The sequence below is a fragment of the Eptatretus burgeri genome, chromosome 4 (assembly GCF_056783735.1).
Source record: "Eptatretus burgeri isolate ZD-2024b chromosome 4, Ebu_testis_v1, whole genome shotgun sequence".
In the NCBI taxonomy this organism is placed as follows: domain Eukaryota; kingdom Metazoa; phylum Chordata; class Myxini; order Myxiniformes; family Myxinidae; genus Eptatretus; species Eptatretus burgeri.
The window spans coordinates 100,991,355-101,004,758 of NC_140964.1; the positions used below are offsets into that span (position 1 = coordinate 100,991,355).

The 13,404-nt window shown below is 43.4% G+C and overlaps 1 protein-coding gene across 22 annotated transcripts in view; it reads right to left on the bottom strand.

The window, feature by feature from the left end:
* LOC147028760 (uncharacterized) overlaps nt 1–13,404 on the bottom strand; it is a 377,598-nt gene that overhangs the window by 243,533 nt on the left and 120,661 nt on the right. For 21 of the 22 annotated variants that reach the window (XM_085879463.1, XM_085879462.1, XM_085879464.1 and 18 more), the window contains 3 exons: nt 10,667–11,075; nt 9,590–9,801; nt 7,306–7,452 (listed from right to left, as the gene is read on the bottom strand). In XM_085879463.1, coding sequence (XP_085735589.1) covers nt 7,306–7,452; nt 9,590–9,801; nt 10,667–11,075 — 768 coding nt within the window. The remainder of the gene's footprint in view (nt 1–7,305; nt 7,453–9,589; nt 9,802–10,666; nt 11,076–13,404) is intronic. The other variant, XM_085879466.1, reaches the window with a different exon arrangement.

The following is a 13,404-nucleotide window of genomic DNA, read 5'->3' on the forward strand; positions in this document are numbered from 1 at the left end:
AGAGAGAGAGAGAGAGAGAGATATATATATATGGGAAAAAAAGAGAGAAAGGTGAGGGGTGCAGGTGAGGTTAGTAAAGAGAATGATATGTTATGCTTAACGACTGAACACACACAAAAAAACACTCATGTCAGAACAGCTGTACACACGATGACACAACAGTTTGTAAAGCAATCTGCTGGCACATCTGCAAAAACTTTGATATCCCAGTTCCAGAAAATTTGTGGGAACATGAACCAAAAGTAATCACTGAAAACACGGAAGTACCGACCGCTCACGTACGACCTTATGATCCCATAGAGCGTGAAGATTGAAAACAAAGCGTTGCGAAAAGATATAATACTTAGGTACAAAAAAAAAGAGAAGAAGGCGTTGCTGATTGAGGTGTTAATAGCAGTGATTTTGGACTAAACGATGCAGATATCAAGAAAATGACCAAACACCAAAACCTCAAGAAGGAAGCGAAAAGGTCTTGGAAGCTGAAGAATGCCAAAGTTGTTCCAGTGATAGCTGGAGTGACAGGAATGATGATAAAAAAAACCTCACTAAGATATTAAACATAGGGGAAATCCCCTGGGCGCTCACCTGGTAGCGGCTGGATAAGATAACCAGGCAATCACTGGTAGGCATGGATGACCCACAAAATATATAATGGAGAAGAAAGTAAATACCTATGGATTTTTTTTAATGCCATGAACAAACCTTGGTACATCACAGGTGATAAAGGTTGTGGTCAAGTTATGTGTGTGTGGTTTCAGAAAAGAAAGCAAATACATATTTTGGTGGGCAACCCCCCTTAAATCCTCTGAGAGCCTGATTTTGCAAATGTAAGGAACAAACTTTGGTATGTCATGGGTGATGAAGGTTGTTGTGGTTTCATCGGAATTGTGTGTATCGTTTCTGAGAAGAAAGCAAATACCTCTTTTGGGGGGCAACCCACTCTTTCTCCCCACCCGCACATAAACTCCCTTTGTAGACCCTTTCAGAGCCCGTTTTTTATTGCAGTCATGGCTGATGAAGGTTGTTGTCAAATTTCATTGAAATTGTATGTGTAGTTTCTGAGAAGTTGCAAGTATTTGTGGATGGACGGACGGACGGACGGAGGACTTGCCATCCCATAAGCTCCCCGGAACTACTTTACAGGTGAACTAAAAACCATACCTGGGAATATTATTACAAACGAACTACAGTTGGAAGCCATCCTGGGTTGAGCGATGATCCTGAAGAGAGCCCTCTTTGAAGAGATGATCCTGAAGAGACTTTGAGAACAGAAAACTTCACAGTTTGGTCCATGAATCATGACTCCTTACTGAAATGAAGGTGGATGCTTTGAGCCTGTCCTGGGAGGACTCCATTCTACATTCTGAAACCAGCATATGTAGATACCAATCAACGACCGACACACACACACACACACACACACACACACACACACACACACACACACACACACACACACACACACACACACACACACACACACACACACACACACACACACACACACACACACACACAGTGAGACCTGGGGCGGAAGCATTCAAAACCAATAGCTCGTACATGCAGCGACCTTGCTACAGTCCCCTCAACAGGAGTGAAAGATGGGAGACCATGGGAAGCATTGGGAGAGAGGAGTGGAGAGAGAGGGGAGGGGTCGGAGAGAGAGAGGTCAGAGTCGGAAAGAGGGATAGGGGTGGGAGAGGGGTGAGGGATTCTGGCAGATGTGACGCACAGTTTATCGTCCATCCGGGAGATGACATGCACAGTGATGAATCACCCGGCCTGTGAAACACCAGGACGACAGTTTAGAGCAGGGTTGTGAGTCAAATCCAGGCTACACAGAGTGAGCATGTGTACCTCTCAGCCTTCCTGCCATGATGTGGCGATCCCTTACTTCAGAACTGAAAAGATTTTTTTTCTCATTGTGATCATATAATTTATTTTGCCTTCCTACCTCAAGTGCAGAACCATGGTATCGCAAGTGAATGTTGAAGAACGCACCAAGTGGCTTTCCCACACAATGCACGAAATGTTTGAAGAAGCTTTTAAAAGCAAAACGCTTAATATATATTTGTATTTATCCACGTCAAAATTATGGGTAGTGCAACGCCATCAAAAACGGGAAACTTCGTGGACAATAAAATTTCACATTTTCAGTGAGGCAGCCACCGCCTGTTGCACCACAGAACAAAATGAGGCCAAAGCAGGCGAGTAGCCCTAAACTTTGTTCACGTTGACGTATATACAGTATTCAGTGACAGTCTGAGTATTGTAGAACGCTGGCTTAAGCACTCCAATGAAACGGTTGATAAGAAATGGCTCCCTTGGCACGCAATTGGCAATCATTAACAGTCATATTAAACATACACCTCCTGGAGACACCCGAAATGTCAAATATGTCCAAATTGGACAAATGAACACTTTTTGAAGAGTTGGAATTGCTTGGAAGTTCGATTCTGGAGCTTAAACTTTGTAATTCTCCTTAATTTAAGAGATACTTGTGGTGATCACATGTGCGGAAATGAACTAAAACAACAACCTGATGTCTCCGGGCGTTTATAAGCATTGCAATGTATGCGGCAATTCGTAGCTCTGATGAACAGAGGAAAGTGAAGAAAAAAAAAACTATCATTAAGAAATTGTTGCAGCCTGTTCCATGTCAAGGAAAGGTTGCGCACGCCAAAAAACATGGCGGCTTCAGACTCCAGCGAGGTTACCCAGGAAACGCCTTAAGACCCCAGAGAGCAAGGTGGCCAAGGATCGCCTGATGATATTGTTGCGGTTCTCGGAACCGCAAGCCCCCAAGGCAATGGCACCCAATATATGGTGGTCCCTAGACAGTTATTCCATTAATGTACGTTTAGATAGTCCCTTCCCTTTTGTCTAGTGGGTCAAATGGAACGTGCCTTGCAGGGATCTCATAGGAAGGTTTGCTTACACCACTAACTTCATTTCTACTACTCTTTTCTGCTTATTTCTGAGGTAAATCCGAATTTGCGTGCAACACGTGCATCGCATGCCGCGGCTGCGAGGAAACCACGATACCCTCAGAATAACTTCTTCAGGGGAGGGGCATAGAAAGGCCACGACGGCACCGCACGAACATTCACTGCACAAGCTCCCGTCCTCAAGCGATCCCTCAACCCAACTTTTGCGGCAACTTATAGTATGCTCGGCAGCTCGAGGTGAGAGACTCGAGCTTCCGATGATCTGGGATGAGATTGCTGGTTGCATTGAAAAGGCATACGAATGAATATCTCTTAAAGAGGCTGCACAGATGTGGTTTTTCACAACACAAGTAAATGAACGACAACCACGCCACGTTGTGCACGAAATATGCATGGATTTATCCGAACACTTTACCGTAGGTCCTCGCTGGCAGCCGCAGGTGTTCCCCATAGACGGAGGACGTTTCCTCGCCTCTCCGGCCAGCGAAGCCGCGTTCAGGCAGAGGCCAGATTGCTAGGGCCACGTGACGTATCACGAAGCAGGCCCATTGAACAGCGCTAATCGGGGGTACCCGGGTGGGCATGCGGGGCAAACGCCACCCTCGGCCGATCATCAGGGCACGGCCCGGGGGTTCTTGCAAGGCAATTCATGATGCGGAGTTTGGTGTGGGCAATTCACATGTCGTGAGGTCGGAGAAAGACATTTTCACGGCGTAGGGCCGCCTGGCCAGAAGGGGAATGTTGCCGCTTCCGGCCAGAGGCCGGGCCGCGCGGATGACCGGAGCCGATCAGAGCGTCCGGTTCGGGTGACGACGTGTCGCTTCAGGGTGCCCTCCTGCCCTTCGCCACAGGGCCTATAAAGGTAGGAGCGGGGCCGTTCGTTCTCCCTCTCTTCCCTTCTTCGCCTCCCGCACGTGCTGGACTCCACCCTCCTTCGTCATCGCCTGGACTCCGCCCTCCCAACTCAAGTCCCTCCTTCATGCCAACGGTCACGTCTCAACGCTAGCTGCACGAAGCAAGAGACGACGTGCCAGCTATCGGAGCGATATCGCACCAAGGAGCATTCCCCCCAAACGTATTGGTGGCGCGCTCGGCAATCCATTGTTCAAGGTACCGAGAGACCGTAGCCTCAGCTCCTCTCCCTTCTTGCTTCAATAACTCCTCTTCATCGGGTTTTTGTGTGTGCATGTGTGTGTGTGCGCATGTGCGAGTTGTCCTGGCGCCTGTCCACATAAGTAAGGTTGAAGATTATTATTATTATTATTTTGGGTTCAGTCTGCTTGCTCTGTGTCTGCTTTCGTAAGTCGCTTGTACATTGCCGCACCTCACGCTTCTTTCTCTCCCTGCACAACACACCATAATAAACTATTCCCTGTACCACATACCTTTCCTTGCCCCATTGTAAATAAATTATTATGAGAAATGTTCCCAGCTCGTTTTGTCATTTCCTTCATTGATCCAGCATTGTCCTAATCCAAGCTTAGCTGGGACTTTATTCCCAACGATCCGTTCCTTTAAGCCAGGACATCCTTGACAGTGTTGATCGGCTGCATCCGATCCGGTAAAGTGATCCGGTCCGGTAGAGTGATCCGGTTCGAACAAGGCGTTCCGAGGGCGTGTTCCCTAGTAATTAAATCACGTGATTAATTAGGTAACCCAGTTAACGCATAGACGGGAGAACCCTATGTCACGCGGTTGAGTTATTGGCGTCCACGGTTGGTTAGCGACCCACCGCGTCACAGAAATATCCATGTGCGACGGCCTACAATTCCGGGGAATCTGGTGGGAACCGACATAGCTCCCCCCCCCTCGGTGGTCTTCTCACCTGACCCCCAACAATTTAATTAAATAAGGCCGTTAATTGTCTTCATAAGGGGTGTTTTAATTTACCCAAACACTCAATTTTTACTCTTGCACTTCCTTGGAGTTTTCTTTGTGTGCATGCAAAGTTTCAGGCTGCTCAGGTTTATGGTTTTGGAGTAATGGAGGAGACACACTGACACACTGACACACGCACACACTTATTCGTATAGATCATCTTCAACATAGCATTTCCACTTATTGATGTACAAGCATACATTGGAATAGTGTTTTCAAAATATGAAGTCTCCATAAAGGTACGCAGGCCTGAGTGTGTTATAGTGGGTCGGTAGCGTGGCATACTTAATTTGCTTAGGTTTTGCAATTATATTACAGGAGAGCGAGTCGCTAACCTTCGCCACTTTTCATTACAGTGACATACAAGTGATGATGTGCATGGCCTGCCTTCCTTCAGCAATGTTAGTTGCCAACCCTGCATTATGCACTCATTGGGCAATAGTTTGTGGTTGCAGATGGCAACTCTGCATCACATGACCAAATGGCAGCATCATTGGAAAGTTGTCAATGTTAAGCATTTTATATGGGTGGAAGGCACAAGTGGAATTTAAATTTACAGACGAATGAGTCCACAGTATGAGGCATAAAGCAGAGGTTGAAGAAATGTGTTCATGTATATAGCTTGGAGAACACAGACAATGTATGCATGATGAACCACGGGAAGTCATATCACAACAGAACGTCACCTGTCCGGCCAAACCTACCTTAGCGATTAACACATGATTTGCAATTGATGCAAGCATTTGTGGTTTCATTTTATTTTTAACTAGCTGAAGTACCCGGTAATACCCGGGAAATTTTCCCTATTTTCCTCACACTGGTTAGACTGAGGCATTAGTTGTATGGAGAAAATTAGGAAGGCTTCTTTTATTCCTCAGATTTATGGAAGGAAGGCTTTATGCTGCCGTAATCCTCAGAGAGGTCATAGTTAAAGGCGGCTTTGAGCCACTCAATGTTTCTAGCAGCAGTGGAAACTGTCCTTGATGTCCTGCCAAAACTCGGACCAAGAAAGCTGGAACGTGAGTTTTGTGCTTCTCTCACCCGTCGGTGTGACACTCTATTTGCAGTTAGGCGACGTTCTCTCTCTGCAGCCGACTTTGCTTGCCTGGCTCGGCTCGTTCATGAGCAGATATATCAGCAGTAAGACGTGTCTCTGTCTCTGTCTCTGTGTGTCTCTCTGTCTGTCTCTCTCTCTCTCTCTCTCTCTCTCTCTCTCTCTCTCTCTGTCTCTCTCTCTCTCTCTCTCTCTCTCTCTCTCTCTCTCTCTCTCTCTCTCTCTCTCTCTCTCTCTCTCTCTCTCTCTCTCTCTCTCTCTGTGTCTCTCTCTCTCTCTCTCTCTCTCTCTCTCTCTCTCTCTCTCTCTCTCTCTCTCTCTCTCTCTCTCTCTCTCTCTCTCTCTCTCTCTCTCTCTCTCTCTCTCTCTCTCTCTCTCTCTCTCTCTCTCTCTCTCTCTCTCTCTCTGTGTCTCTCTCTCTCTCTGTGTCTCTCTCTCTCTCTCTCTCTCTCTCTCTCTCTCTCTCTCTCTCTCTCTCTCTCTCTCTCTCTCTCTCTCTCTCTCTCTCTCTCTCTCTCTCTCTCTCTCTCTCTGTCTCTGTCTCTGTCTCTGTCTCTGTCTCTGTCTCTGTCTCTGTCTCTGTCTCTGTCTCTGTCTCTGTCTCTGTCTCTGTCTCTGTCTCTCTCTCTCTCTCTCTCTCTCTCTCTCTCTCTCTCTCTCTCTCTCTCTCTCTCTCTCTCTCTCTCTCTCTCTCTGCAGCTGACTCCGCTTGCCTGGCTCTTTCATGAGCAGATCTATCAGCAGTTAGCTGTTGCTGTGCGTGTGCAGTTCGAGAATTCAAATAACAGGAGGAGAATGTGTATGTTTAAAAAGTCAACGAATACGAACATTTTGTATTTCAAAAAACCCTAGCGTTTTTAACCATGAAGCCTTTTGTTACGATTAATACGCCGGCGCACTATTCGAAAGTCATTTTTTTAATGGAGATTTTATTTTATTTTATTTTTTTCATTTTTATGGAAAGCCACTCAGCGCATCCTGGAGCTGAATGTTAGGTCTATATGTGTGTAAAGTTTCATCAAGATCAGTTCACTGGTCTAGGAGCTTATTGGTTACAAACAAACAGACAGACAGACAGACAGGACTGCCATTTATATAGTAGATGCAGATGTTGAGTCTGATGGAAGAGCTGACCAGGAGCCAAAGGGTCAACACAGAAAATGGGAAAATGGAGAAAAAGGATAATGTGTGGCTGAGCCACAGCACAAGGAGATGAGCGAGTGACTAAAATACCCTCAGGGAAACTTTGGATGGGTACTATAAAAAGTCAGCACTGCAGAATGGCCCACAAACAAAACAAATAAGTAATTGAATAGACTTGTGACGTCATAAATCATACAATGAATTGTGTATGTGACAGAAGACGAAAGAGTGAACAATGTGGTTCAAAGATTCCACTGTATAAAACCAGGGTCTTGATCTTACCACAGATGTGCTAAATTTCCTAGGACAATGATATGGTGCTTTGAGTGCAGGCTTCCAGTTGGATGTGTGCTGCCGGATGCGAGCACACGATTCCAAAGGGCTTGATACACCACCTTTCTGATGCAAAGTAATTGATGGGGAACATTTCTGCAACAAATTTTAATTCCAGTGAGTTTAAACTGAAATAATTTTTCACGAGTTATATGACTGGAATGTTTGAAATAAAACATATACAATAAAACAATAAAAATAAAACAATAAAACGTAAAAAAAAACAATTATCCAGTGTAGTTCTCCAATGAGTGTTTAATGGAAATTTTCATGCCATCAAATGGAGTGTTGTTTCAAAAACAAAGTCTGAAATATGTCAAAATGAGATTAAAGAAATTTATTTTTTGTATGCAAAGTAAAGTCTCATGGAAGACCTAGATCAAAGAACAGATCAGGATGCAACAGAATAAAAGGTACAGTAGAACGAGATGGGGGAACCATCAACAGCATGGTTGGTGGATACAATAGGGGGAGACTTGGACAAGTAAGGGACATGGGGAAGAATGAGGGGAAGGAGAGAACACACAGGGTGGACAAGATGGGAACAGAAGCAAACTCTCAGGAAAGAAAAACTGGAAATTTGGAAGGAGGTGGGCTTGGGGTGGATTAATGGAGGTAGAGAGGATCATGATTTTGGATGGGGGATGATCTGAGGTGGTGGTGAATAGCTCTCTTGAAGATCTGGAGGGAAGAATGAGATTCAAGAAAATCTGGAAGTTGGTTCCACAGGTGTAAAAAAAAAAATAAAGGAACTAATGGGTGGAGGTGAACAGTGATCCTGGATTTGAGGGGTTTCACCAGAATGGGGTTGCTGGTGGACCACGTGCACCCTTCAGAAACCAAAAAGGTGATTGAACACAGACTACCGACCTGTCTGCAATGTGTAAGTGATAAACCTGTAGACACAGCTTCATCGCTGTTGTTTCCAATGATCCCGAACACCTCGGCAATGACGGCATCAAGCTAAGCAAGGTGTGAGGCAGTGGTGCCAATCTGGACGGTATATCACTACTCCATCAAGCTGCAGATTAAGGCCTTGCAGGTGGAGTTCAGGTGTGCCCAATGAAGGACTTTGCATGATGGAGGATGCCCATTCAGCAACTGGCTTTGGAGGCCATCTTTGAAGTGTGGTTGGCAAAAGAAAGATCATTTGCTGATAATGAGATCCAATCATTTGAATGACAACTTCTTCAAGAGGATGATAGGATGAAAGAGGAGAAAGAAGATGTGCAAGAGCAGCAGAGCAAGTTTTTATGGCATGTGCACTGATGCCGTTCTGTCCAGTTGCAGATTATCAAGAATATATTTGAGGTAGATTGTTAATGCTACTATAAAAATAGGCAACACCGATGAGGGGTTGCCATTGTAACCTTTAACCCCTTTCTGGTTGAACATCCAAAATCCATGCTGACTGCACATCTTTCATTCCTCACTTCTCCCATCAATTGAACCACCTTCTAAAGGCTATTCTGTCTCAATTTTCCCTCCAGGGTGTCAAGCACGTTGCACCACAATGTCTTATCACCCCTAATTCTGACACATGATCTTTATTACCTCCATTAACCTTTCCTAATCCAACAATCACACTTGCTAGCTTCAGTGTTTCCTCCACTCTTCCTTCTCCTATTTTTGTGTTCCTTAATTTACTTCATATTTGTCTCACTGTTAGTTTTACATTGCTTATCCATGAGTCTCACGACTGTGAAGATTTTTTTTCCAGTCATTTTTTCCGTTCTTTTCCATTCCTGTCAATTTTTGCCGCCTGTTCTTACAAATCATATTATCAGTCACAGTTCCTTCATTTCTAGCCTCTCCACCCTCATCTCGAACAGGGTAACCGTAAACAGAGAAAGTGACAAAAAAGAAGAATATACTGCTCTTCTTGGCACAATAACGAGGTGGCCTTAAAACACATGCTTTGAAATGAACAACACAAAGTACAAATAAGGTCAGGTGATCAACTAAACCAACAAAGTAAATTTGGTGAGGAAATTGGCCCAAAGGTCTGCTCTTTGCAAACAATATTTAACATGGAGGAAGGACTGCAAAGCAGAAAGTTAGCATGCCATCCCCTCTAAATGATAATATTCTTCACAATAAGGTGCACCCCTTGTTTTGGTCAGAAAACTCCACTAGGAACCAAACTCAAGATCAGATGAGTATGCAAAAATGTCCTGTTTCACTATAAAATTAATACAAAAGATTATACATGTGTGTGAAAGTTGACTTTTACCTCCCTCGCTGTGTTTCCACTGAATAGAAAGGATTTCTCCTCAGGTACTGAAAGTCCTGAAGCGAAAGAAGAATCTTTGGGCTGAAACTTTTCAACTTCAGGATTTGATGTAGGGCGGATGACCTGAGCTGATTTCACAGTCGTATTAGTCCGAGAGGTCTGACACTTCGATGGGCGTCCACGCTTTTGCTTCCCTCTACCTTGTTTCAGCTCTACAAATAGCAAGAACAACATAGCATATTGAAAGATAATTAATTTAGAAATTGAACAAGACTACAAATAGAAATTGATTTTACATTCCGATCAGCAAGTTCATTTATTAATGATGGCCACAAAGTAATTACAAATGAACTCATTTATATCTAGACTGAACACTATAGGTTCACAAAAATTGTGTAAAAAAAATAAAATTAAATTAAAAAAACGAAAGAATAAATTAACAAACTAAGAAGTCAGAGTACAAAAAAAATAATCTTTTTTTGTTGCAATTAACAAAATATGAGGGTGTCAATAAATTACGCCACTTTTCATTCTCATGGCACACAAGTGATGATATGCAAGCCGATCTCCATATAGCAATATCGGCTGGCACCACTACATTGTGGGCTCATTGGGTACTAATCTGCACACAGACTGGCAAGTCTGAATCAAGAGCCCACGATGGCAGTGCTGTTTGAAAGTTGTGCATGACAAGAGGCACTATCACAAAATTTTTGTGGGAGATTATCTCACACTCACCATACAGCCCAGACCATACCACCATCTGACGAACGCCTGTTTGGACCCCTGTTTGGATCCGGTCCCTGAAAGAGACCGGATGTGCAAGCACTTTGTGTGGCACAAGGATGTCAAGAAACTATAGAGGTGTCACAACACACCAACTTTAAAGAGCTATTCGCTGCAGACATCAGGAAGCAGACAATGTGATGGGACAAATGCAACTCACTCCTCAGGGATTATGTTGAAAAATGACCGGTAGTATGTAGGCTATCCTCAAGGCCTCAATAAAGTACTGTGGAGAGCAAAGTGGCATAATTTATTGACATCCTTGTAATAACTGTCAAAGAAAGTTCTTACCATTTTTTCTAAAAGATGTCTTCAAAGGAATACGACATTTATCATCCAGAGCATCGTAAAAGATGATGTTCTTCACATTCCTTTTGATCGCTTTCCTCCTTTTGTTATTGGTTGAAAGTAAAGTGTCTGGTGCTTCTTGCTTGACAGTACAACGTTGTTGCTCAACTCGATTGGGTGGTATTCTCAAAGGTGATGACACCTTTCTGTCTTTGAACTCACCGTCAAGCATGCCTTCAGCACGCTGACAATGCATTGGCACTTTGTGTCCCTGGTCCAGGCTGAAGCACACACAGCCATGACTGCAATGCTCCTTGCTGCAGTATGCATTCTTCGGGAGTGAAGAGTTCACAGATGAAGTTTTACTTGACCCATCTTTGCATTCTAAACTCCTTAAACTTGAAGGTAAGATCTGGATGGAATTTTACATGTGGGAACAAAAGAAAGCAGCATTTTAATAAATTATTTAATAGAGGTAAATAATCCTGCAACAAATGTAATGATGTATTTGCAAAATCTTCACAAATAATCATCTAGCCCCAACACCACCACACTTTCCCCAGAAATACAGCCAATTTAAAGCAAAGTTTGGATAATTCATCTCTGGTAATTGTAGATACTTGAGATACTCATCATCTCCTAACTTCCACCATCTTCCCACCCACCCCCCCCCCCCCTTGATGAAGAAAAAGATCAAGATCTCCCAAACAGACATTCAAATACAATCTACAGTTGTGGCCAAAACTATTGGCACCTTGCACTTTTTTCAAATAATACACCCGAGCGGGTTTGACGGTCAATTCGGATACAAAACTTGATGCAACCGAGTGTTAATCAACCTTAGCGACTACGGAAAGTGAAAACAGAATTGAAATTTAATTTAAAATAAACGCGTGAGGCCGCTCAAATAAAGAAATCTCCATATTCTAGGAATCATTCCCAACATCATTATACAATTTTCTAACCCGCATTTATGGCCGTGCAATAAATACTCTGCGTGTGCATGTAATGGCTGTATCCAGGACAGAGCTGGACCCCAATTGAAAAGGACCCTCGGGCCACCGAGAAGCTCAATCACTCGCTGCCTGCATGGCGTCACGTGACCAGCCAGCTCGCCATCCGATGAAATGCCCTAAAACAATCTTAAAACGTCCGTTTTTCACCGGAATTCTTTCAGATACCTGGAGAGCACATCCCCAAACCATCTAAAATATAAACATTAATCTCACAGACGCTACGAATAAGCAGTCCCTCAGGAGGACAGGTTACGAGGTGAAGCAGCAAATGGAAAGCATGTGGTGTCCCTTCCAGAGTCTCACGGTTATTTGAATTGAATATATTTTCCTCATGAAAAGTGTGTTTCTGAGCGGATTTGCACGAAAATTATCTTCATTAAACGTGTAGCTACACCAGAAGGTCCCAAAAGTGAAAACAGAAATCCACTAGAACTTACGACAGCCTTCTTATATGGCATGGAAACGGATGGAAGCCCATGGAAGCTACCCCTCGCTGCAATGCATTCCACACAGACCTTGGATATAAACATTCAATTTTCACAAAACTTGATGGAACCGAGTGTTAATCAACCTTTGGGACTATGAAAAGTGAAAACAGAATTTAAATTGAATTTAAAATTAAAATTACCCCCGTGTGGGGGTGACGGTCATCTCTATAATACCACAAGTTCACAATGTTCAGTTCAGGTAACTGCGAAACAGTCCAAACTAACTGTTTAGATTGAAATAGTTCACAGAGATACACTAGGATAATACTACTAATGATATAATTAATAAACATGTTTTGTTCATTTAGTACCCGGATTAACACATCAGAATCACCAGTAAGTGCAACACGTGGTTTTCCGGTCCGTTCACTCTCTGGGGACATTTCACTTCCGGTTGTAGAAAAAAACGAAAAAATAGGCTTAGCTCTCGGAGATTATGATAATCCTGTAGATTATTCTTCACTGATTATAATGCAACTTTCAGAATGAAAATTGGTCAAGTATTTATACAGATATTGAGGTTTGAAAAATCGTTAGAGCCAGCAAATTCATTAATTATTAATTCCACAGAGGTTTCGTGACACTGCACAAAGTAACATGTCAGGTATGAAAAAACATTTTGTATGCCAGATTCAATAATTATTAATTCATTAATTATGGAATGTACTCATTGATATATTAATCAGAAAGCCTGAAGCATGTAGTATAACATCACTTATCCCCTCATCCGGAATCCGTGGCCTCGCCCCACAGCCCGATGTCTGCCGGTGATTATGTTAGATATCGACACGATCGAGAGGAGCCTGCGAATTATCCCTGCTGATGCACTGAATTGATGCAATCGTTCGGCCAGAATATTCGTTGTCAAGATGTTGCGTGATTAAATCACCAATACAGTCACTTGAATTTATACTGCCGACATACTTCTTAACAATCACCTTCACCCCAGAAACCACAGTCAATCTGAACCACGCTGGCCACTGCTCAGATGCCATGACCGGACTACTGCGCAGTTCTACTACGCGGTTTGGTTAAAGATGACTCGGCATTTTGGTGCGCGCACAAAATTATATTTTGAATATAAATGCCGACGTTTACATTTCGGGTTTTGAAACTTTTGCACCTTCGGCGGAAAATGTATAAATATAAAAGGCAAAAAATGTGTTTTATATTTATATTTCATTTCTCCTTCCTTCCTTCTTTGCGAATCGCATCGGCGTTTTTGGCCATCTTCCAG